The sequence below is a fragment of the Castor canadensis genome, chromosome 13 (assembly GCF_047511655.1).
Source record: "Castor canadensis chromosome 13, mCasCan1.hap1v2, whole genome shotgun sequence".
Classification (NCBI taxonomy): Eukaryota; Metazoa; Chordata; class Mammalia; order Rodentia; family Castoridae; genus Castor; species Castor canadensis.
In genome coordinates, this window is record NC_133398.1 from 20,743,683 (window position 1) to 20,767,282 (window position 23,600).

General features: G+C 54.7%; 1 protein-coding gene across 8 annotated transcripts in view; it reads right to left on the reverse strand.

Annotated features, from left to right (window-relative positions):
• Col27a1 (collagen type XXVII alpha 1 chain) overlaps positions 1-23,579 on the reverse strand; it is a 127,845-nt gene extending 104,266 nt beyond the window's left edge. For 3 of the 8 annotated variants that reach the window (XM_074051189.1, XM_074051188.1, XM_074051191.1), the window contains exons 1-4: positions 21,800-21,940; positions 16,243-16,313; positions 11,074-12,827; positions 3,370-3,423 (exon numbers count right to left, since the gene is read on the reverse strand). In XM_074051189.1, the coding sequence (XP_073907290.1) occupies positions 3,370-3,423; positions 11,074-12,827; positions 16,243-16,313; positions 21,800-21,861 (1,941 nt within the window). In that variant the 5' untranslated portion in view covers positions 21,862-21,940. Of the gene's footprint in view, positions 1-3,369; positions 3,424-11,073; positions 12,828-16,242; positions 16,314-21,799; positions 21,943-23,446 lie in introns of those variants that run through there. The other 5 variants (XM_074051190.1, XM_074051192.1, XR_012440336.1 and 2 more) reach the window with 4 other exon arrangements.
• Between the last annotated feature and the right edge of the window lie 21 nt (positions 23,580-23,600).

A 23,600-nucleotide genomic window follows, 5' to 3' on the forward strand; every position in this document is an offset into this window, starting at 1 on the left:
GACAGGGAAGGACGTTTGAGGTAAAGTCCCTGACACCCAGCTTCCCTAGGACCTGGCATGGGCTGTGCAAGGTCCAGAGTGGCTACCTGTCCTCAGTCGTACCCCCAGCATCAGCCACCCCATCTGCAGTTTGTGAAGGTAGGAGCGTCCCGCTTCCCCACCCCCACCTCCCCACCCTCTGCAGTCACCGCCTTGCAAAAAAAACAGGCACATAGTTGACTGCGAGCCAAGCAGAGCAATTCTATAAATGTTGCAGCCCAGAAAGCTGGGTGGGAGAGGGCCAGGGGTTCCCCAGTGTCCCCGGATGGGCTGGAAAGGATGTGGAAGTGGGAAAGGGATGGGCCTCAAGGCTCTGGGTGACCTCAGGTAAGACCCTGCCCCTCCTGGAGCCCCTGAGCTGCTGTCTGTGCAGAGAGGCATTGGGATTCTTTAATCCAGCATTCTATTATCTGTGGAATTTTATGATATGGAATTTCCAGTCTAGAAACAGGATGGTGGGGGTAGGGCAGGCAGTTAGCCTAGAAGCATGTCAGGAGAGTTGGTCATTTGCTAGGAGCTGGGAGGGAGTGTGGAGATGCCCGACCATGATCTAGCTTTCATAAACAGGGAAACCAAGGCCAGGAGGAGAGAAAGTACTGGCTGAGGATCACACAGCTTCTCAGTGGCATGTTCTTCACTTTGACTTCCAGGCTCTAATCTCTTTCCAAGCATTTGCCCGGCACCTCTGCTAGGCATTGCGTAAGGCACAGAGATTTTTTTAAAAAGGCCCTCTCCAGGAAAAAGGAACCCTCTTACACTGCTGGTGGGAATGTAAACTAGTACAACCACTCTAGAAAAAAATTTGGAGGCTACTTAAAAAGCTAGACATTAATCTACCATATGATCCAGCAATACCACTCTTAGGGATATACCCAAAAGACTGTGACACAGGTTACTCCAGAGGCACCTGCACACCCATGTTTATTGTGGCACTATTCACAGTAGCCAAGTTATGGAAACAGCCAAGATGCCCCACCACTGACGAATGGATTAAGAAAATGTGGTATCTATACACAATGGAATATTATGCAGCCATGAAGAAGAATGAAATGTTATCATTCGCTGGTAAATGGATGGAATTGGAGAACATCATTCTGAGTGAGGTTAGCCAGGCCCAAAAGACCAAAAATCGTATGTTCTCCCTCATATGCGGACATTAGATCAAGGGCAAACACAACAAGGGGATTGGACTTTGAGCACATGATAAAAGCGAGAGCACACAAGGGAGGGGTGAGGATAGGTAAGACACCTAAAAAACTAGCTAGCATTTGTTGCCCTTAACGCAGAGAAACTAAAGAAGATACCTTAAAAGCAACTGTGTCCAATAGGAAAAGGGGACCAGGAACTAGAGAAAAGGTGAGATCAAAAAGAATTAACCTAAAAGGTAACACCCACGCACAGGAAATCAATGTGAGTCAATGCCCTGTATAGCTATCCTTATCTCAACCAGCAAAACCCCTTGTTCCTTCCTATTATGGCTTATACTCTCTCTACAACAAAATTAGAAATAAGGGCAAAATAGTTTCTGCTGGGTATTGAGGGGGTGGGGGGGGAGAGGGAGGGGGCGGAGTGGGTGGTAAGAGAGGGGGTGGGGGCAGGGGGGAGAAATGACCCAAGCCTTGTATGCACATATGAATAATAAAATAAATAAATAAATAAATAAATAAATATATATATATATATATATATATATATATATATATATATATATATATATAAAACAGCCAACTATGGCTGTAATCCCAGCACTCAGGAAGCTGAGGTGGGTGGATCACTTGAGTCCAGAAGTTAGAGAACAGTCAAGGTCACACAGCAAGACCCTATTCCTCCCCCCCCAAAAAAAGATAAAATATAAATAAATGGTAGCCATTTCCCCTCCCCCAAAAAAAGGCCCTCTCCAAACCAGTGGGTCTGGGGGGAAGTAGGAATGGGATAAGGGGGCCTCAATTAAGTAGGCAGAAAAATCAGTAGGACAGATGGTAAAGATGGTTGAGTCAGACAGCCTAGGTTTAACCCTGGCTCTGGCATTTACTCTGACTTTATTCAAAGCAAGCAAATCTTTCTGAGCTTCAGTTTTCTCATCTGTAAAATGGGTACAATGCTGGGCCCTACTTCTTGGGATGGGTGGGAAGTGGAACAAGGTCACGTATATATAGCAGCTCCGCAAAAAGTGCTCAGTGGTCAATGAAAGATTTCAGAGAGTGAGCTGGGCCATCCAGGGGGGCAGAAAGCTGCTGAAGAAGCTCTGAGGAGGGCTGTCATCGGAAAAGGAGGTGGCATTTGGTCTGAGCCATTTGGGTGGAGAGTGGCCAGAGCAAAGTGGTGGGACTGGTGGTGGCAAGGAGTTGGGGAGGTGGGAGACAGTCCTGCTGGGCCTGGACTATTAGGGCAAGGGTTCCGGTCCTGATCCAGGCTGCAAGGTCCTAGCAGGGCTTGACACCTGTGTAGTCCCCAGCTCTGGGCATGTGCTTCCTGGAGTCTCCAAAGCCAGGAGGAAACGCAGGTCAGATGGCAGATTCCAGAGCCTGCAGCCCAGGAGAACTGGGCCAGGTCTGGAGGGAACAAGAGCACAAGTAATTGCATAACCAGAACTATCCGCTTGGCTCAGAGCTAAAAATGCACCCCAGGAGGTTACCTCTGCCAGGCCTTGCCCAGGCACCCAGCATGGGAAAGGCAGATTCTGCGCACACATGGACATGGGTGCCAGTGGCCCCAGCCCCCTCAGGAAGGGACAGAAGTCCCTATGAGAGAACCCCTAGTGCCCCTGGATGTGAGGGAAGCCTGGGCTTCCAACATGACCCCCCCCTGTCTCCAACTGTTTTTCATCCGTACTTGAGAATGGTCACCCTGGACCCCAGGGTGGTTCATGCTGGGGTGGGGATCCAAGGAAGCGGTAAAGTGAGGTGCAGGACACATGGAGAAACTGTCATCACTTCGGACCACTAGATGAGGGGCTTGTGTCACAACCCCACCTCAGGATTGCCCCGCAGAACCAGCAAGAGGGATGCAAGGTGACATCTGCCCACATCAGGCTTTTCTCAGAACACACCAAAGCCTATCAACTCAGGGAGTCAGTTTTCAGGGCCCCTTCCCCACGCCGGGCCGTGCAAGGTGATGCCCACAGGGAGCAAGCAAGGGCCTGCAGGAGGTCATTGCTGCCCATGTCAAGTCTGTCTGCAGTGCTCCCTCAAGAACAAAGTTCACCCCCAAGAGACACGCGGAAAATGGGTTCTAGAGAGGGAAAGAGAACGTAGACACAGCAATCTGGGACTTTGAGCTGCAGGTTGACGAGCCACCCAGAGTTCCGAAGGACAGTATGCAATCTCTTACCCGAGGCCCTCGAGCACCAGGAGGTCCAGGTAGTCCAGGAAGCCCTGGGGGACCCTGAAGAGGAAGCAAGAAGGCAGGGTCAGACAGTGCCATGGGATAAATCAATCAACAATCCTGTCCAAAACTCTGAGCATGGAAACCCCATAGCTGAGAAAGGAGGCCCCTGAGGGCCCTGCTTTGAGGAACTCATGCTCTTTGGGGCTTTCAGGACTTTTGGAAATAGTAAACGCTATTTCCCAGTTTCTGAAGCCCTCAGTCTTTTATTCCCAAGTTACCTTGGAAGGGTGTCACCTCCTCCAGGAAGCCTCCCCTGGTCATTTCCCCAAGTCCTCTCTTCCCCTCTATGTTTACTCCCACCATATTTGATTTGGGGAATTATCTTTGTAGATGCCCGTCTCTCCCTCAGATTCAGTCTCCTCAAAGGAAACATTGGGATGAATCATCTCTACACCCAAGGCTCAGCCAAATGTTAGATAAAATAAAACGGCAGGAAATCTCAGAGCTCAGCCAAGTCCTCTGCAGAGCCAGAACAGAGAGGGGACTTGGCCAGGGTCACGCCAGCAGGCGGTGTAGCATAAAGAGCACAAGCAGAGGCTTTTGAGTTAGCCAGGCCTGGGTTCAAATCCTGAGCTGCCACTTAGCAGCTAGACTTGGGCAAGTTCCTCAGCCAGCCTGTGCTGGCACAGGGGCAGTAATTTTCTTCTCCTAGGATGTCAAGGATGACAAGAGATAGCAAATGAGTCTTGTCTTATGGACAACAGTGCCTGGTATGTAATTTACCATTCAAATGTTGCATCTGTTCCCATGGGGTCCAGGCTTCACCACAGCTCCCCAGAACTTGCACCAGCTCCCCATGAGTGCCCCTGCCTCTGCTCTCTCCTCCCCTCTCCAGTCTCCCTCCACCCAGCCTCATTCCCCTGTCACCGCCCCATAGTCACTTGCTCAACATTTTTATTAGTATCAATTAATTGTACAAAAGGGTTTCATTGTGATATTTATATGCGTGCTTACAATGTACTTTGATTAAAATCACCCCCTCTATTACTTGTTTTTAACTGCCTTCCCTCCTTTCCCCCTCAACAACATGCCATGGCTCCCTATTTCCCACAAGGAAAAAGGTCTAACCCTGAAGTATGCCACTTGAAGTGCCCGTGTCTGACCTCATCTCTCCTCCCTTCGTGCCGAGCAGGTTTACTGATCCGTGAGCTGACTTTGGTTCACATCCCGCTTTTATCACGTCACAGCTGGGGGCTTTGTGCAATTTCTTCCACCTGTCTGACCATGCTCTTGTTTAAAATGGTTGTACTAGCCACTGTCCCATTCATCCCAGAGAGATGGATGAGAACTAACCAGCCGGGAGCCCTCAAGGAAGCCAGGCTTTCGAGGATGTGTGAGGCCTGGGGAATTCATTTGTTTCAAATAACCATCAAGGAGATTCCAGGTTTCCTGCCCAGAGCTAGCATTGGTGTTGAAAACTCAGTGTACTTCGGCTGGTAATTAATCCCACCTCACGCTGGGCAGCCTCGGCTCCGAGTTCTGGCTACTGAACACAGCAGGCTCGCTCGTCCGTGAGTAAAACTCAGAGAGATCCAGACAGGCAGAAACGGGCACCAGGACCCTGCAGTCACTGGACCAGAGTCCCAGGGGAGGAAGGAGGAGCTGTGATGGCCTCAGGCAAGTCCCAGCTTCCTCTGATCACCCTCCCTCCTTGCACTCAGGGCTGGGTGGACATCTCTGGTTCTCTGTCCTGTGGGTTTGGGACTGGGGCCAGGCTGCCAACCTCTTGTCCCAAGTTGGCTTCATGGGGCGTGAGTGGAGTGAAGTGGAGTGTGAGACCCGGGCTTGGGCTCATGGAGGGCACCCCACATACTAGCGCGGTGGCTTTGGGCCAGCTACTTCCTGTCTCCAAGCCTGCGTTTCCATAACTGTCAAATGAGGGTAATAACAGCACAGATAATAATACAGATAATCTGTAAGCGCGCTAATCCTGGCGCCTGGCACAGTTAATACTCAGTAATGTTAGCTGTTGCTTCTGGGAGCCGGCTCCCGGAAGTTCACTCAACAGTTTTGCCGCCACCCTCCCCCCAGCATCTGTTTTGGGGAGAGACCAAACAGTGTCTCTTCCTAGAAAGTCCTCCTTGGCCTGCTTCTCCCAAGTACCCAGAATTAAAGGGAAACACTGGTGTCTAAGGCTAAGCAATGTCTTGGGTATCTTGCACTCTTTCCACGAGTATGCCAGAGAGGCTCAGAGAGGCAAAGTGACTTGCCCAAGGCCACACGACTAACAAGAGGCAGAGCCTATACTCAAACCTGGGACCACTAGATTCATTTTCATACCCTGGGCAACCTCTGCACAGACAATGCTGGTCTGGTGTGTCTCTGACTAGGTGTGTGACCTTGGGTAAGTCCCTTCCCTTCTGTGGCCATCTATGAAAAGAACACCCCAAGCCTTTGGGGTACTGGCATTTCCTGGGTGTGGGAAGTTGGGGTGGCATTATCAGGTGATAGGAAAACAGTGAGATCATTTTCCATCTCACAGTGGAGAAGGGTCAAGGCCACAGGGATGGAGGGAGGACAGGTCCATGTGTATCTCCCTGTGGACCCTGGTGAGGCCACAGCTGCAGAAGTCTGGACACTCAATCTTGACATCTCTTCTGCCCCAGAAATGGGGGCATCCAGGTTGGAGTCTGACATCACTCGCCACAATGCAGAGCAGAGTCCAGTACCAGTCAGGACCCAGGGGCCAGCCTGCTGACATCAACCTTCAGCTCAACATCTTGACACGATGGCCCAGGCTCCAGCTGTGGCCTGGGTAGACCCTCCATGCCACCAGCAAGGGCCAGGGTCACAGTGGCCCAACCCAGCACAGGCCTGACCCTTGTCCATTCAGTGCACACTTTATTAGCACAGGCGAGGGTGGGCACCCTGTGCCCCCTCTCCTCTGTCCGAGACCCTGCCTGTTCTCTGTGCAGTGGAAAAATGCTGCCATTTCTTTCCAGGCCTGAAGCCTGAGCGGTGACTCCTGGATGATTCACGGGCCGGGGTGGGATTTTCCACTCCACGCTGCAAACAACGGGGCCTCTGAGAGGGCCCAGAACAGAGGGGGCAGGGAGCGGGGGCTGCAGGCCTGATGGGGGAGATGGAGGAGGCCTAGGATCGGGCGTTCACAAATATGGAAAGTCCGACAGCCCCTCTGGGCTTCCCCCCACATACACCAGAGTCCTGGTTTCTGACAGCCAGACCTAAGGGAACCCCACAGCACAGAACAAGTCCATCCTTGTGCCCAGCTGCAGCAGCCACCCGCCAGGTCCTGCAGAAAGAAGTAAGTCCTGACTGGCATCTTCCATGCAGGCTCAGGCTCTGACAGCCTAGAGCCCAGGCCTACGCAAGCTGTTCACTGCCTTGTGATCTGAGCAATGACCTCTTGGTCTCTGAGCCTCTGCTCTGTTCCTGTAGCCTGATCTGAGCTCAGATTATTTCCAAGACAACACAGGGTATCAAGCCTTCCCCAGCCTCCGCCCTGAGAAGGGCACTTCTCCATAGGAATCCAGCTCTATATGGCCTCTGGGAAGTTACTGCATCTCCCTGTGCCTCCAGGCCTCAGTGTGTCCAGCCATGAAAATGAGGACATAATAACCCATCTTCTGAGACCACCGGTGCTTCTTAGCCTCCCAGATCCACTCTCTGCCCTAGGAGCCGACCTCTGCAGCTTGCACCCATCTTCCTGGTCCTCTGGCTTCTGGTGGGGTCTGGCCAATGAGAGATTGCAGTCGGAGCCCACTGGCAGGCAAGAACACACAGCATTTGTCTCCTGTGCCCTCCCTGCCAAGTTCTGCTGTGGCCCCAGATCCTACCGGGAGATCCACTCAAGGCTTCAGCTCTCATTCTGGTCTGGTCACACACTTCCCTGCCCCGGTTCCTTCAGGTCTGGGTGCAACAGGTGACACTTTGCTGTATTCCTGGGCTTCACCAGCCCTGGCCCTGCTAAAGCCCACTGGCCAGCATGCAAGCTGCCCCTCCCTGATAGCCTGCTAGACAGAGCAAAACACCCCTCAACCCTCCTGCACCTGGCTGGCACACGCGCATCAGTTTCTCAGTGCCAAAAGTCTGAAGGCCCCAGAGGCACCGGGGGCGCCCTCCAACTCTGCCCTGGGGAAGGGGAAACCAGCAAATGAAAACGAGCCTGGAAGCTGGGAGAGAAGCCCTGGGTGCAAGATGGAGAAAGCAGGGAAGCCAAAGTCCTCTTCCACAGCCAGCCTACGGCATCACTCTCTTCCCCACTCTCATCTGGAGCCCTTCCTCCTCTGCCAATGAGCCCCAACAATTTCCCCACTTGAACCCCTTCATCTGCACTAATCACAGTCATGGCAGTCCACTAGGATCCAGGTCCCATTGCTGGGTGCATTGTCATACCGTATCCCCATTTACAGGGGTCGAATCTGTCTCTTAGAGAGGTCAAGGGCCTTACCAAAGATCACACAGCACCAGGACATCTAGAAGGTACTCCATTGTCATTTGTGCTAAAAATGAATGCATAGATAGATAAGGGGATTGTTCCTACCCAGGTTGTTCCAAATCAAAGCTTGCATGTTTTTTTCATCCACATGGCCTCCCAGGTAAGGGAGTTCTGCATAATCTCAGGAGGTTAGCCCAAGCATGGGGACAGCCTGGTCTTTGTAAGTGTCAAATTCCTCATTCAATTCACAGATAGTCACAGAGCATCTGCTGTGGCCAAGCCTCGGCCCGGTTGCCCGGAGGTGACAGTTACAGAGTACTGTGTGTGGAGAAGCCAGCCCAATCATGATGAATAAAGCCTTGCCTGGCCTGCTCCCGGGCGTGGGGCTTCTGTGCAGCTTCTGTGCGGCTTCTGAACCGCAGCCTCCCTGCCCCAGCTCAGCTTTTCCATGCTCCCCTACTGGGGCTCCCACAGAGCTGCTTGTCACGGCTACTACTCCTGGCAGGCCTCAACCAGCTGTCTCAGCTTCTGCCAGGAGGCCTTGAATCCTCCCCAAGAACGAACAATTCACTGGCATACCCAGCCATGGCACCCTCACAGGCTCCATCATAGAGGGGGCCCCAACCCTTGGGGACAGCAAAGATTTCCCCCCAAATCACTTGTACAGCTAGAAGACATGGCCCCACAGACTGCCTTCCTGTGACAGCTTTCCACTTTGCAAATTCCCAGGAGGTCCTCCAACACCTTAGGTGGAAACCATTAGCTTCCGCTCTATAAAAACCAAGGCGCAAGTGAGTCAGTCCCTGAGCAAGTAAGGCGTGGAGCCAAGATTTGACCCAGGTCTGTGTGCCCCCTGTATCTGAGCATCACAGCCTCTCTCTGCTGGGCTTAGCGCCTGAACACATATATATGGGATCAGGGAAGATAAGAGAAGACAGAGTGGATGAACGTTCACATCCCTGTGACTCAAAGGCAAGCCTTATATTAGCTCCGTATCTGGGTGGGGAGGAGGGGAGACCTATTTGCCTCCTGCCACACACTGAGAAAGATTCTAGCAGTGCCTTGGTTCCCAATGGACTCAGGCCAGGTTCCAAGCTGAGGGCAAGGGGAGATCCGGGACCACATGGGGTGAGGCAAGGGTGGCACAAGGGCCATTGATGGCTTCCATCTTGCCCTTAGCAGCCAAGGCTGAAGGGGCAGGAAGTCTTGGCCCTGGCTAGAGGTCAGGGACCCAGAGCTGCAGCTCAGCCCCTGTTCACTCAGCTGTGGGATGGGGACTAGCACACACATCCTACCATCTTGAAAGCAGACCCCACGCATGATGAAGTAGCTCCTAAACTTAACCAGTTATGGAAGCAGATTTCTTAGACATTGAGCCCTGCCTTTGAGGCCAAGGACAGAGCCTGACTCACCTCTGAAGCTCCCACCTCCCAATCCTGAGTTCCAGGTGGATACTCGGGATGTGCTACTTCGAGTTCCCATCCTGGAGTGAAAACCTCAGCTCTGCCTCCTATGTGCTATGTGTCCTTAGGCAAGTTCTGGCCCTCTCTGGGCACAGTCCCTCCACCTGCCCAAGGAGAAGGGCTGAACTGAATGATCCCTAAGCTCCATCAACTGACTGGGTAATACCTTCTTTGATGATGTGGTTTAGACATAGAGTAGGCCCAAGGCAGATTCTACATCTTATTCTTCCTGCTCTAGTTCTGCTCACCCAGCCGTGGCCCTGGCTTCTCTCCACACCTCACGTAGCTGAGGAGGAAGGGCTGGCCTCCTCCAATTGGTTGGGGCCAGCTGTGTGTACAGGGGCTGGGACCCTGGGCCTCCCCACCCCATTGGAAGGGGATCATATACCCCCTTCCAATCTCCCAGCCTGTGCACAGCTTGGAAAGCTGAATTGTGAGGACCAAGGCCACCTGGGCCAGGATCAAGCTGGTCAGCCCGGAAGGTAAAAAGACTCTTCGTCTTTTCTTTGGGACAGTGTGGTTCCCAAACCTCCAGGCTGCCAAGTTCAGAACATGGAAACTGAACAGAACGTTGACATAATTGCAGAGCGATGCATACAATTTCCATAAGATCCACAATATGGTTGTAATAAAAGCGGACTCCCGGTCCCCTTGGAGACAGGCTGAATAAATATTATTCCTAATGATTATTAAAACTCATTAAGTGTGTTTGTAAGGCCCGGGAATTCCCGGCATCTGCCACTGTCTCCCCATTGTGGGAGCCCTAACCTCAAACACAGAGCCCAGTGGGAGCCCTGACTCCAGGGAGGAGGGGAGAGGCCCGCCGCACCGGTGGTCATCTCCAAGGAAGGAAGGAGGAAGAGAAAGCAGAGACCTGAAACCCCCTCCCTCCTTGCCGCCCTCCCATCATTCCCCACCCGGAGGAATTGGCCTCCAGCTGTGGGAAGGTCGTTGCCCCTGGAGACGGTCCCAGGCAAACTGGAGGCATCAACTCTGAGACCATCTCCTGCACAGGAATGTTCTTTCTTTTTCCTTTCCTTGCTCACTCTGGCCCACACTGACTTTCCTTGTCCCAAATTCCTCACCCAGAGGCCACAAATCACATGTCCACGGGCACCAGCTGGGCAGGTACTGCCTCTCTGGAAGACCCAAGTGGGAAGAGAGGAGACCTATGGTGACAGGAGGACCATCCTGTCCTAACCAGGCCACTGAGAGCCTCACATTGACCACTTTGCAAGAGAAACTGGTGACCGAGATTTTTATAATGACTCTCACATTTTTTAAATGCTGGTAACTACCAGATTTTTATGTGGCACAGGCCAAACAAAACATATCCCCATCTACTCCTCTGTGACCTTCGTCCACTGCATCTAGACAGGCTGCTGGGCCAGTGGGGGCAGCTCGGGAGCTGGGAGAGCCGGCGCTAGAGGATGCTCAGTGGCTCACTCTCCAAGACCTGAACCATTCAATTAACGGCTTTCCTGAAGCCACTTGACCTGCAATTGGGTTATCAGCAAATGACCTTGGACCCAGGCCAACCCAAGCCCAGAGGCTCCTACCTGGAGTGGCTACTACTCCTCAGCCTATCTCAGTAGTTCAGCAGACTATGCAATCAGAGAGCCAGGGCAGCCAGAGTCCGGTTCAAGTCAAGGCATGGTCCATATCCAGCTCCTGGCTCTAGGTTGTTCCTTTGCTCTGCCCTTACCAGAAGTGGCCTTTTGACCAAATTGCCCCATTGCCACCCACTCGAGCTCCAAGCCACATGCAGACCCCAACCAGACTTACTGGCAAGCCGCAATCTCCCTTGGGCCCTGGAGACCCCATCAGAAGGGGGAAAGGCGTGGGTCCCATCAGGTGAAAGAAAGTGTAGTCACTGCTTGTGGGCCGGGGGCTGGAGGACAGGACTCGAGCTGGGGCCAAGACCAGAGCTGGGGTGGGCTGCCAACTGGGCCTGGCTGTCAGTTCATTCAATGAAGCATCCCTGGCTGCCTTCCCAGGTCGGAGGGGGTTGGGCTTCTTGGGGCTGCTCTTGGGTCTGGCTTTCTTGGAGGCTTCCAATTTGGTGGGTTTCTTGCTTCTGGTGGGGGCTGAGCTGGTGGGAGGTGCCATTCTGGGAGTTCCGGTGCCTGAGGCTGAAGGCATCATGATGGCTAGAGGCCAAGTCACTTTGGAAGAGCCAGGACTGGGGGCAAGAGATTGGGTCAAAATAGTGAGCTGGAGAGGTTTGGGGGTGCTGGTGCAGGCAGAGGCTGGCTTGCAGGCATGGTTGGTCAGCTTGGCCTCCGTTTGTGCTAGTGTGGGTGTGGACTTTTTAGGGGAGCTGGTGGTGGGAGGCAGTGGCCAGGTGCTGGGGGGTGGAGGCCGGGGTGTTGCAGGGTTCTTCTTCATTGGCTTCCCTGTGAGGCCAGAGGCTTTGGCAGGAGCTGAGTGGGGGGTAGGTGGCACTAGCTTCCGGGTGGGTGGGTTTGATTTTGTGGATGAAGGGGGAGCTGTTTTCTGGGTAGGATGGGGGCTTCTGGCAGGGGCAATTGAAGAAGGGTCTGCAGGTTTGGTTGGGAGACGTTTGGGGATTTTGGTAGCTGCGATCTTCTGCGATGGCTGGACAATCACAGGACGAGGAATTTGGGTGGAGCCAGGCAGAGAGGCTGAGGACAGGGAGGGAGGTGCTTTTCTGGCAGACAGCTTAGCAGGTGGAAGTGGGGACTGGGCTGCACCTCCCCCTGTGCTATGCTGGGGAGGGTTTGCAGGGTTAGTCCTTAGGGTCTTGGTGGGCATAGTAGGAGCCACAGTCGCCATGGGTACCCTGCTTGCTGGCCGCGCCCCCAGGGCTGGTGTGGACAAGGTCAGGTTCTCCAGGCCGAGCAGGGCCAAGTCGGGCTGGAAGGTAAAGGGTCTGCCAGAGTCCCAGGGGAGGAGGGCCCCCAGCTGGGGCCGGTACATGTCAGCCCCCTGTCTGCACTGCTGCCTCAGGTGTACGCAATAATCGTGAGCGACCTGCACCACAGGATGGACACTGAACTGGCAGAGGGCACCTTCAAACTGGACGGCATGTGGGCTCATCTTCCCTAAGAGGAAGGAGCCCTCAGGGTCAAGTGCAGGGTCCCTGTTGAAAGGCAGCGGGATGAGCACCCGGCGCCGCCCACAGGCGGTCACCAGGGTGACTGTGCGGCTGCGGAGTTCAAGGGCCAGGTGGTGCCAGCGTCCATCGTGCATGTCGAAGTCATAGGCCACTGAGCGCCGGGGCCCCAGGTGGACGACCATCTTGCCCGGGAGGAACTGCAGGCCCAGCTGCAGTTTATGCTTCCGGCTGCGGACGGCAAAGAGGAAAGCATGGTTCACGCGGTGTGAACAGAGGCTCAGCACCAGCGCCAGCTCTGTGCCCAAGGCAGCAGGAAGGACAGTGGCCGTAGGCGCCTGCAGCCGGGCCCGCTGCGTGAAGATGAAGCCCGATTGAAATGGAATGATGCCTGGGGGTGCGGGGCTCCGGCTGCCCCCTCCCTTTGTCCAGCTGAGGCCCAGCCGCTGGAGGACGTCCACATCTGAGAGGGAGAGAAAGGACATGATCAGGGCCAGGGCCAGTCCCAGACCCCCAGGTGCACGGGCAGTGTGGATGGTCCACCCTCAGTCACCTGGTTATTCATTCATACATCCGCACATAAAGCCTTAGGCTGGTGACCAAGAGTGCCACATTACAGCCGCCCCGGGCATTGCACCCGATTGTCTGGCTGCATAACCTCGCATGTCATAGCTAAGAACACAACTTCCTGGACTCACATCTCAGTTTTACCACTTCTTTAACTCTGAAACTCTAATGTCTCAGTTTCTCATCTTTCACTTAGGTAAAATTAGGACCAACCTCAGAAGGACGTTGTGACAATTAAATGAGTGAAGACACTTGTTAAAAAGTGTCTGATGGTCCAGGCATGGTGGCATACATCTGTAATCCCAGCAACTTGAGAGGCACAGGTGGGAGGATCGACGTCTGAGACCACCCAAGCAAAAACCCCCAAGGCCCTATCTGAAAAACAGACTAAAAGCAAAAGGACAAGGACTGGGGGTGTGGCTCAATTGGTAGAGAGCTTGCCTAGCATGCACAAGACATGCCAAAAAAAAAAAAAAAAGTGGCCACAAAATAAGCTCTTTCAAATGATGGCTACCACTACCAAAAATAATGACCTCCATGAAATGCTAGTGTTCAGAGTGCCACAGGCTGCCCGACAACGACTTGTTTTCCCCTTTCTTTCTACCTCAAAAGCCATCTCCTCCAGGAAGCAGTCCCCTGTGAGGGACCAGGGTGAGCAGAACAGACATGTCACTGGGGTTTGGTAAGGGTGTGCAGGGTGCCTAACTGGTCTGGAGACCTCCTCAGGAACTCACCCGACCTCTTCCCACCTGGAGATCTCTCTGGTTGGAGCAGACTAAGGAGCTGGGGTCTGTGACCAGAAGGGAAGTGGCACTTCCACTGAGTCTGCCTCTCTGAGTGGCTTTGGGAAGAGCAAGGAAAGTAACCCTGCTGCCTCTGTGCTCTGGTGAAGAGTGCACACATCTGTCCATGGTCTCTCCAGGCCACATCCGCCCAGTCATCACATTGGCCTGGCTTGCCAGCACACAAGCAGGGTTTCCAGGGTGTTTATGGAAAGGCTCCTGACCTGGCCTCTCCTGGGTCACTAGATCGCCATTTGTTGACGGGGCTGCCAGTATCTTCAGATATGGCTTCCAAGCTCCGAACTCTACAGGGAAGCAAAGGCTGCCTCCAGAACTTCAACCTGGGTCAGGACCTTAGGATCCTGCCCAAGTGCTGAGTGCTCTCTCCCTGTCACCTGGTGCAAAGGCCACACTGGGACAGACCCGAGCCCATCACTTGGCAGTTAGTGAGCTTTCAGTTGACAACTGTGAGATAGATGGATAGATAAACAGATGGATGGATGGATGGACAGATGGATGGATGGATGGACAGGCCACTGGAAGAAACTAAGAACCTAGGTGCTGGCACCACGGTTCCTCCACAGCAGACTCGAGGTAAGATTGAGAACCGGAAAAGACCACCTGAGATCCTGGACCCTGTGCCTCAGTGCCCCCATTGCAAAATGGGGCAACGAAGAATGCCTACATTCTATGGTTGCTGGGAGGATGAATTGGTCCTTGTCATCATCCTCACCCAAGCCCTGCATCAGGTAACTCTGCCCAAGTGTCTTCCTGACCCCTGGGCCTCGTTTTCCTGGCCCGAGACAGCACCGTGTGTTAGCAGTGCTGTGAGGACACTGTGGCTCCAGGTGCTGTTTCTAGAGCTTTTTGGCTGGCTTAACTGTGTCTTCTTCCCTGGGACCCCCAGCTTTTTATTTCATTTCCAATTCCCTTCCCATCCTTACTCCCACCTCCACCCGTCCCCAGGTTTTAAGCTAAAATAAACTACCGAGCACTGCATATGAATTCTTAGTAGGTCTTACATACTTTAACCATTGAAACTCTCTTATTATCATGAAACACTTTTCACTATAAGCAAATTACAATGAGAGGAGCCCTCGATCAGGAAAGGGGTGGGGGCAGGAAGCCATCTGAGCGTCACTCCCAGGCCTGCTCACAACACTCCCCACACACAAAGCTTACAGCATCTGGCACAACCCTTAGAGATACAGCTTCTGAGCTCCAACTCTACGGGGAAGCAGAGGCAGAGGCTGCCTCCAGAACTTCAACCTGGGTGGAAGGGCAGGTGGCACCGGTGAGCGGGGAAGCAGAGGCTGCCTCCAGAACTTCAACCTGGGTCGAAGGGCAGGTGGCACCGGTGAGGGTTTCCTTCCCATCCTCTCTAGGTGGATTTCAAAGCTGAAGGGCAGCCAGTCTCCAGGGTTCCCCAAAGACTGCAGCTGAAGCCCCCAGTCTCTGAACCCTGGAGCTGCGGTGAGACTGACCTCTGTAGACCCCACGGGGACAGGAAGGGCTGTGCTTGCCCAAAACTTTCAGATGAACAAAACAATTAATTATAATAATAATAAACCAATGTGCTTTACTTTTACTTTCTTACTGGATTCTCTTAATAGCCCAGGACCCAGGCTATCCTGACCCAGGATCCCAGTTCTTAGCCACTACGCCCCACTAGACTCGATGGAAAGTGAATTGGAGACACATGCAGAATCCTGTTGGGGAGCAGAGCTCGGGGACAGGGAATGAACTCAGCCCTGTGCCAAGAAGTGAGGGCCTAGCCAGCTGGCCCCAGCAAGATCCCTTTATTACATAAACCTGGCTCAGCACAGCTCCACTCCCCCACCCCCAGTGCCTGACTCAGGACTCTGGACAGCTGTTCACCTACTTTGCGGGGGAGACAGCAAGCCTGGAAAATGTGACATGTGCCCAAAATGTTCCCGGGCAGTAGACTCTTCCGGGCACGGCCCTCCCCTCCCAGAGGCCCAATCTCTGCCCAGTGGCCAGGTCAGGCCACAGAACACCCCAGAACGTGTGCAGCAGTGGAGGAGGGGAGGGAGGCTATTTTAAGTCATTGTGGCCACTTGACAAACAGATGTGGGAGAGGTTTTGGTTTCCATGAACAGCTGTGAGGCCAGCCCAACGCCATCCTGGCCCCCTGGACAGCTCCTCCAGGGGCCTAGAAAAACGGGACCTCACGGCAAGAAGAGGGTAGGATCCAGGCGTAGGCTTTGACCTGTGCAGCCTTCCTGTCCTCTCTTGGCAGTTTTCTGGGTATGCATGAGACAAATAGGGACAACTGAAGCTTAGTTGAACTTAGGTGAGCACTAAGGTCAGCCCCAGGGCCCTTCTCATCCCTCAAAACACCGTGAGTCATTCAAGCCCAGAGAATGTGGCAGTGATTGACTCCATTCTCCCGATGGGAAAACTGAGATCCTGACTTCCAGGTAGGGTACAGATGTCCGCTACACCTGAGTTCTCAGGCCCCTTCTGCCCTCCTTTGTCTGTCCCTAGACAAAGAGAAGAGAGAATTACCTTCAGGAGCTCCTTGGGCAGAGGCCAGGTGACAGGCAACGGAGACCAAGATCCAGGCGAAGAGAAACCCCCTAGAGACAGGTAGACAGAAGGTCACAAGGCATCAGCTTTCACCCTCACACTCAGATCCGGCCATGGGATCTGGGAGGGATAGCCCAGCCCTGGCCCACCCCAGACTTGCTGTAGGCAGGATCAAGGTACCCATTAGAGATCCCCTTGCCTGCAGGTTACCAGCACAATCTCAGGTCCTCACAGGTACATAAGGCCCCAGGGCAGGAGATCCAGAATCTAGCCCCTCCCCCTCCCTGGGCCTCAGTCTCCCCATTTGCACTACAGTCTCAAGCTTGACTGTTTGTTCCCTAGCGCCCAGTCCACAGATGGAAGGGCCAGGGCTGAAAGGTCAGTGCGAGGACCGGACTGGTCTGCTTGGGTGACCGATGTGCTCAAAGTGCAGGGGACAGAGAAGACCCCTTCCCAGGAGATGCACAGAGCTCGAGCAGTTGCCCCTGCAGCTGGCTTTCTGCAGATGGCAAACACAAGGGCAGAACAGTGAAGTTGATAGGGAGCCAGGCAGCCCCACGTGCAAACCTGGCCTCAGGGCTTCCCAGCTGTGTGATCCCAGATGAGTCACTCAGCCTCTGTGAGCCGGCTCGCCCTCAGCCACACCGGCTGACACTCCCTATCTTGCAGGCCAGGCATGGGGATTAAGTCAGCTCATGTATGTGAAGGACTTGGCCTGGTGCCAGCCACAAAAGTGCTCCAGAGCAGGTCTTGGCTGCCTCAGCATACCAGGGCCAGGAAGGGTTAATGCTGCACACAGGGGCTCCTGCCAAGACGGGCAGAGGCGACGATCTGATTTCACCTTCCTGTGGGAGCAGCCACTGTGACACCCGAAGCCACCCGGGGCATCTGATCCCCAGGCAGGCAGAGGAGAGGGCAGCACGTGGCCAGAGAGGACTAGGATGCAGGCAGAGAGAGCGGTGCCGTGTGGGTGGTGAGGGCTGGTGTGCCAGTGCTGCTGGAGAATTGGGTCATCGTGGAACCCCAGCACCAATGTCTGTAGCCCCAGATTCTGTGCAGGCTCCAGGGTATCTTGGAAAACAAGCTCACCCTACTATCAAATCTATCAGCAATTATGACAAAGGCAATCAGAACTTGGGCACTGCAAGAGACACTGGTGCTCAGCTACCCATACGCATGGACTTCAGAGGGTCCTGGATGAAGCTGGATATGCCAAGCCACTCCTGGGAATTTCATTTGTCACGCCAGTGACCAGTTTAGGCATGCATATATGACTCAAATGTGATCAATGAGATGTGAGTGATGTCTGTCAGGCACCTTGGGAAAGTGTTTCAAAGGGACAGAAAGATTTTCTTCTAGCCACTGTGGGCTGTTGAGTGAGGACATACTAACTTGGAGCTACTGCAACTATTTTGTGCATGTGAGGTAACAAGTCCCATTGAACACATGAGGATGGAAGAATGGAAAAATAGTGGGTGTTTGACAACAACTACAGAGATGCTGAATTAATTAACACTAACACTGCTCTCCCTTGGGGCCTGTAGAAGTGGGTATGTAATGAGTCCCTACTGTTGAAATCATATTGAGTAAGGTCTTTAGTTACTTGCAGAATAAGACAAACTGGTTGAAACAGCACTGGATGCAAATGAGCCCTCAAAAACTGCCTGCCACTGGGCCTTTGCACATGCTGCTCCCATCATCTGAACACTAAGAGTCAGTTGCTGCACATCTGTTAGACGCACCATTATATTCCATGCAGGGTCCTTGTCTACTATAATATTTTATTTATTTTGGGCAGTACCAGGGTTTGAACTCAGGGCTCTGCACTTGCTAGGTGGGTGCTCTACCACTTGAGCCCTTCCCCCAGCCCTCTTGTCTATTTTCCTGTCTATTTCTCTTTGTAGACCAAGTCCCCTTTCACTCTGATCTCCCCAGCCCCTGGAGGACACACAGTAAGTGTTGGGGAGACTTCTGCAAGGCAAACGGGTGGTACCTGATATTCCAGGACTCTGGAGTATAGAAAGCATCCTCCTAAACCCTGCATCTCTGCTCTGACTTCTCCAGGGTTGTCCCTGGAGAATCCTTGCTCCCTCCTTGTCCCTTCTGATCAGCTGCCACTCAAGAGCCTCTGGCTCACCACAGGACTTAAGGTCAGAGCGCCAGCCGCCCTGGGGCTGCCCACACCAAGAGTGAAGTGAGCCCCTCTGGCATGGCCCTGGGGGAAGGCATGACAGGGAGCTGTTTCATTTGACAAGTGGAGAAGACTGAGACCTGGGCAGAGCAGAAATTTCTCAGAAGACACTGTCCCTCGCCTCCCTGTGTCCCTGTGACACCATTCTTTTCTAGCCTTTCCCTCCAGCCCTCATTCTCTGAGTGCTTCACTGCACTGTCATGTCTGTCCAAGACAGGCCAGGTGGGAGAGAGGGAGCATGAGAGTCATTCATGTCCTTCTGCATCAATGTCTCCAGCTGTGTCCATGCCCAGGTGACTGCTCTGTGGAGCTCCAGAGGGTACATTAGAGGAAAATATTTTACAGGAGAAAAAAGACTCAGGGTGGAGACAGAGTTGAATCTTGTCAACTCAGCTGCCTAACACTGGGGCCCATTCATTCCCCTTGGGTCTAGACTAGGGATGTACTTGATACATAAACCTCCCAGTATGGAGCACAGCCAAGTGGGAGAAGGTCCTTGAAATTACCAGGGACCAGATTCTAGTTCTACTGCCTCTCTGGAGAGATGAACAGCTGAGGTCCAGAGAGGAGAAATGACTTGTCCAGAGCCACACTGAACCATGCCTCTCCCACTCAACAACTTCCCATTTGACTTGTCTCCCATGGAGAAGAAACTGGACACTCGTGGGGACTTCCACTTGCCAGAGATCAGAGTCCCAGCCTTCGCCAACAGGCTCAGAGATGCAGTGGGGAGTCCGCAAGCCATCTGAGTAAGCTCCAGCCTGGAAAGTTGGCTCTAGAGGGAGGAGGCCGGCCCTACTTTCCCCGCTGCAATCCTGTTTAGGCTACCGCTAATAACGCCGAGTGCCTGCACAGCCTCCGCTATGTTCTTCCAGACTTCTGTTCTCACCACTGCCTCGTGGGCTTGGCTTGGGGAACCAGGGCTTTGGAATGCAGGGAAGCCCAGCACATGGGCTGGGAAGGGCAGCAGGCAGCCCAAAAGGGAGCAGAGGGGTGGGGAACCTTGGCCACGAAGTCCTCCAACAATGAACCCAGGTGTTCCTGTCCCCTGCAAAGGTCCACTGCCAGCTCACTACACATAGCTACTCCTGGACAAGTAGGAGGCCAGAACCTGTGACCGTCTGGACTATTTCCCTTCCCTCCTTATTACTTGGGGACACACAGGACTTGGAGGGTCACCCTAGCTTGAACATTCATGGAGAGCTCAGAGCTTGGGTCCAGACATAACAACCCACAAGGAAGGCAGCCTGCAGACACTGCGCATGGCTCTTCTCCCACCCTGGGACCATGGGGCTGGCTGGGAAGCAGAGCAGCCAAGATGGTGGGGCTGTCCCACCTGCCTCCAAGACCTGGCCAGACCCCATGTGTCCAAATGGCCACGCCCAAGTCCTTTCCTCACACCTTCCACCTCCTCCATGGGAATACACACGGATCATCTGTCTGGACAGGATGCAGCTCAGAACTTTCCCATTGACTCACACAGTCATTCAGAATGAAGCGAATGGTGAAGCCATTTATTAAGCACTTACTGCATGCCAAGCAGTGTCCTAAGCACTTTACAAGCATGCTCTCACTCACCCTCACAAAAACTCTGCTCATTGGGAGTGGATGAGAAAACCAAGAAGTAGAGAGGCAAGAGGCCTGGCCCACCTCACAGCATCAGGATTCGAACTCACGTCGCCAGGTTGCCAGGTCTCTGCTCTCTGCCCCACGGCCTGTCTCCCACTGAAGTAAGCCCAGAAGTTTCCCTGCAATCCTCCTTTGACTGGCACTTCGGTGAGCCAGGCTAGGCTGCGGGGATATCAAGAGATCAGGGGAGAGACTCTTGACAACAAAATAACAGGGACGTGTGTTCGGGAAGGGGCAGAGGAAATGGACATTTCAAGAGCGGGACCCATCAAGGGCACTCCCAGGGGACTGGTGGCTATTAACAAACAACAATGTGTGTGGATGGACAGAGAAGGAAAAAGTTCTGAGCATAAGGAGGGAAAAGAAAGACAAGCAGGGCCTGGGATGCTACCCAGATAGCACAGTAGGCACAGTCTGGAGAGAGGGCCCGAGGCATGCTAGAGCCAAAGGGCACAGGATCCCCACAGGACCCCCAAGGAGGCAGAGGCTAAACCTCAAAGCAGTGTGACTGTCCACTTGCCCAAGGCTTGGGCCGCACACTGGGGTGCTCCCCTGGCACCACGTCTATGCCCAACCACTGGCATCTGTCCTGGCACAGGGTCTTCTGGAGAAAGTGAGTCAGCAGTGTACTCACTGGTGCCCTGCATGTGCTGTGTGTGGTGGGAGGTGGGGGAATCGCAAGCAGCTAGCTTTTTCCAAGACATGGGGAAGGAGGGGCCTTATCCCCCCAGATTCCAGCTCAAAGGGGTGGGGCATGGGAGAGTAGGCGGAGCTGCAGCTCTGACAGAGCCCAGGGGTCAGGGGCAGGATGGAAAGACAGCAAGTCCTGTGTGTGAGCACAGTCCAGGGCCCCCTGAGGGACTGTTCCCATCTTACTCACTCCCCCGCACACCCACACGCAGCAACTCGGTCTTGAACGCCCTCGCTCTCTCTTACAACTTCTGTACAAGCTGGGAATCCCAGCCACTGAGTGCCAGCTCTGCGCTGCCCCGCCTTGGAGATTCCCTGCCCCTCACTGGCTGGAGGTCCCCCATCTGTACAAGGAGAGGTTGGACTTGGTGACGGCCCAGGGCCTTTTTGCTCCGACATGCTGGCTCTCACTCTTTCTTGCTCACACTCGGGAGAGGGACAGGAACTGAGAGCTTCCCGGGAGAAGCTGGGAAACGCTGAGACACCCAGACCCAGGCAGACACATACACGGGCGGAGGTTTCCAGAAACGCGGGGACGTGCAGAGCTACACAGACACTGAGCCAGGAGCCCAACCCCGGACCTGGAGACCTAGAAACGTGCCCTCAACCTAACATGAGCAGATGGAACCGGGGACATACCGGCTCGGGATCTGCAGACACAGAGACTAGGAGCACACCGAGGTCCCCTCCCACACACCCCCTCCCCACACTGTCCCCTGCCGGCCGACCCCCGCCCCCATTCCCGACCCCCGGGCAGGCTCTGCACGGACCCTTCCTGGCTGGCCCACGTCCCAGTTGGACCGGCCAGCCCAGCCTGGCGCGGCAGGGTGGGCAGCGCTCGCCAGCCCAGACCCGGTCGGGGGGCGCAGCCCCTGTTAACCCTTGGCGTCCTGCCTCGTGGGGGCGCAGGAAGGGACAGGAAGCTGACGTTCCGCTGGTAGCGTCCGGCGCGGCGGGGAACCCCAGCCTTCTACAGATTAGAGGAGCAAGAAGCTGGGGAGGGGGCGTCCACGAGCTCGTACTCACCCCCCGCGTGCCGCCGCTGCAGCTGCTGTGCCTCGGACCCCCCGCGACGATCCCGTTCCCATGGCAGGCCCCTACTTCATGCTCCCGAGCCCAGGGGGCAAGTGTGGGCGCGCCCCATGGGGCCGCCAGCCCCCGTGCCCCGCCGCGCCAGGCCGGCTCAGAGCGCGCGGCCCGCGCGCCCCCCGCGCAGCCCCGCGCCCAGGGGCGCCGGAGCGGACAGGCAGCGCGGCCGGGGCCCCACAGGCGCCCGCGCCAGGCCCATGGTCCCAGGAGTCCCGGCGCCGCGCTCGCCCCTGTCTCGCTCTCTTTCTGCTTCCACCGAAAAGGAAGAAGCAAGAAAAAAGGAAAGAGATGATCAAACTTTTGGAGGCGGGCTGCTGGCGGTCCCTGGAGGCAGAGCAAGGCCGGGCGAGGGCGCGCGGAGGGCGGTGGAAGCTGCCTCCCCGCCGGCCTGGGGGAGGAGAGGAAAAGGAAGGATTTGGGGGAAATGAAGGCGATTTAAAGTCTCGGCCCGCGGCAGCTCTCCACCTTCCCTCCTCCCCGCGCCGGGCCGCCCTCTGCTGCCCCCTGCTGTCCCCTGCCGGCCGCAGTCGAGGACACAGCCCCAGTCCGCGACAGCCAGGCTGGGACACCCGCCCCCTCCTCCTTATAAAGATGGGGAAACAGACGCACAGTGAAGGGGTTGTCCAAGGCTGCACAAAGATTGATCGCAGTCCTGAGACGAAGGGCTTCGGACTTATGAGACCAAGGGTCCTCGAATTGAGAGGAAGGGTGGAGGAAGAAAGAGGACAGACTACTCCTGAAAGGATCCCCGACTTCTAAGGGACAGAATTAGGACCAGGACTTGGTGTCCAGACTCCCACGACAACCAGTGTCTCATCCCCTAACCCCTAACAAAAATATTATCCCCCAGATTCAGAGCTCCTGGAAGAACGTAGTGGGTGGTGTGTTAAAATGTTGGTTGCCTTCCTCTACCTCTTCCTTCAGTAGAAGTGGGGATTTAACACCCCCCACCCCCAGAGTCTCCCAAAGACTCCTGAGATCCCACAGTGGAACCCAGAGTTGCACACCTTGACTGGCGGAAACTCCCGGACCCACACCCACACCCACAACCCCAGACCAACCTTAAGACTAAAGCTCCTCTCACCTCCATATCTGAGACTCGTTTACCGGCAAACACACGCATTCGCCAGTAAGCAAGCAAGCACGCAAGAGCGCACACACACACACACACACACACACACCACACACAACCATCCACATCAACACCCCAAACGCACACTCACACACATGCAAACACATCTGGGCTCACGCGATGAGATGTCTGGACTCCGCTCACACTTGAACTTTAACACATGCAGATGCATGCACACGAGTGATTCCCCACGCACAAATGCACGCTATCCTGGCCAGATTTCCTTCAGCGCACAGACCCGCACACACACAGACTCCCGCATACACACACAGCCCACTCCCACACCCAAGTGCACACACGCGCACACATCCTCACTTGCACACAGCTCTCTGCCACCACACGCACGCACACGCACTCCCTCTCCAAGTTTGTACCCACCTCCGCATACGCGCGCACCTTTACACGCACGCACACCAGTACTCCCAACGCTCCAAATCCCCCATGGAACTTACTGGGTTCCTAAGGGTGAGGCTGGCCGGTCGGTCCTTCCACGGGCCCCTAACGGCATTTGTATTCATGGGTCCCCGCAGCCCCAGGCGCGGGGGCTGGGGTGTGTGGTCCCCTTCCCTAAACGCGGCGCGGGCGCGCGGAGCGCAGCGGCGCCGG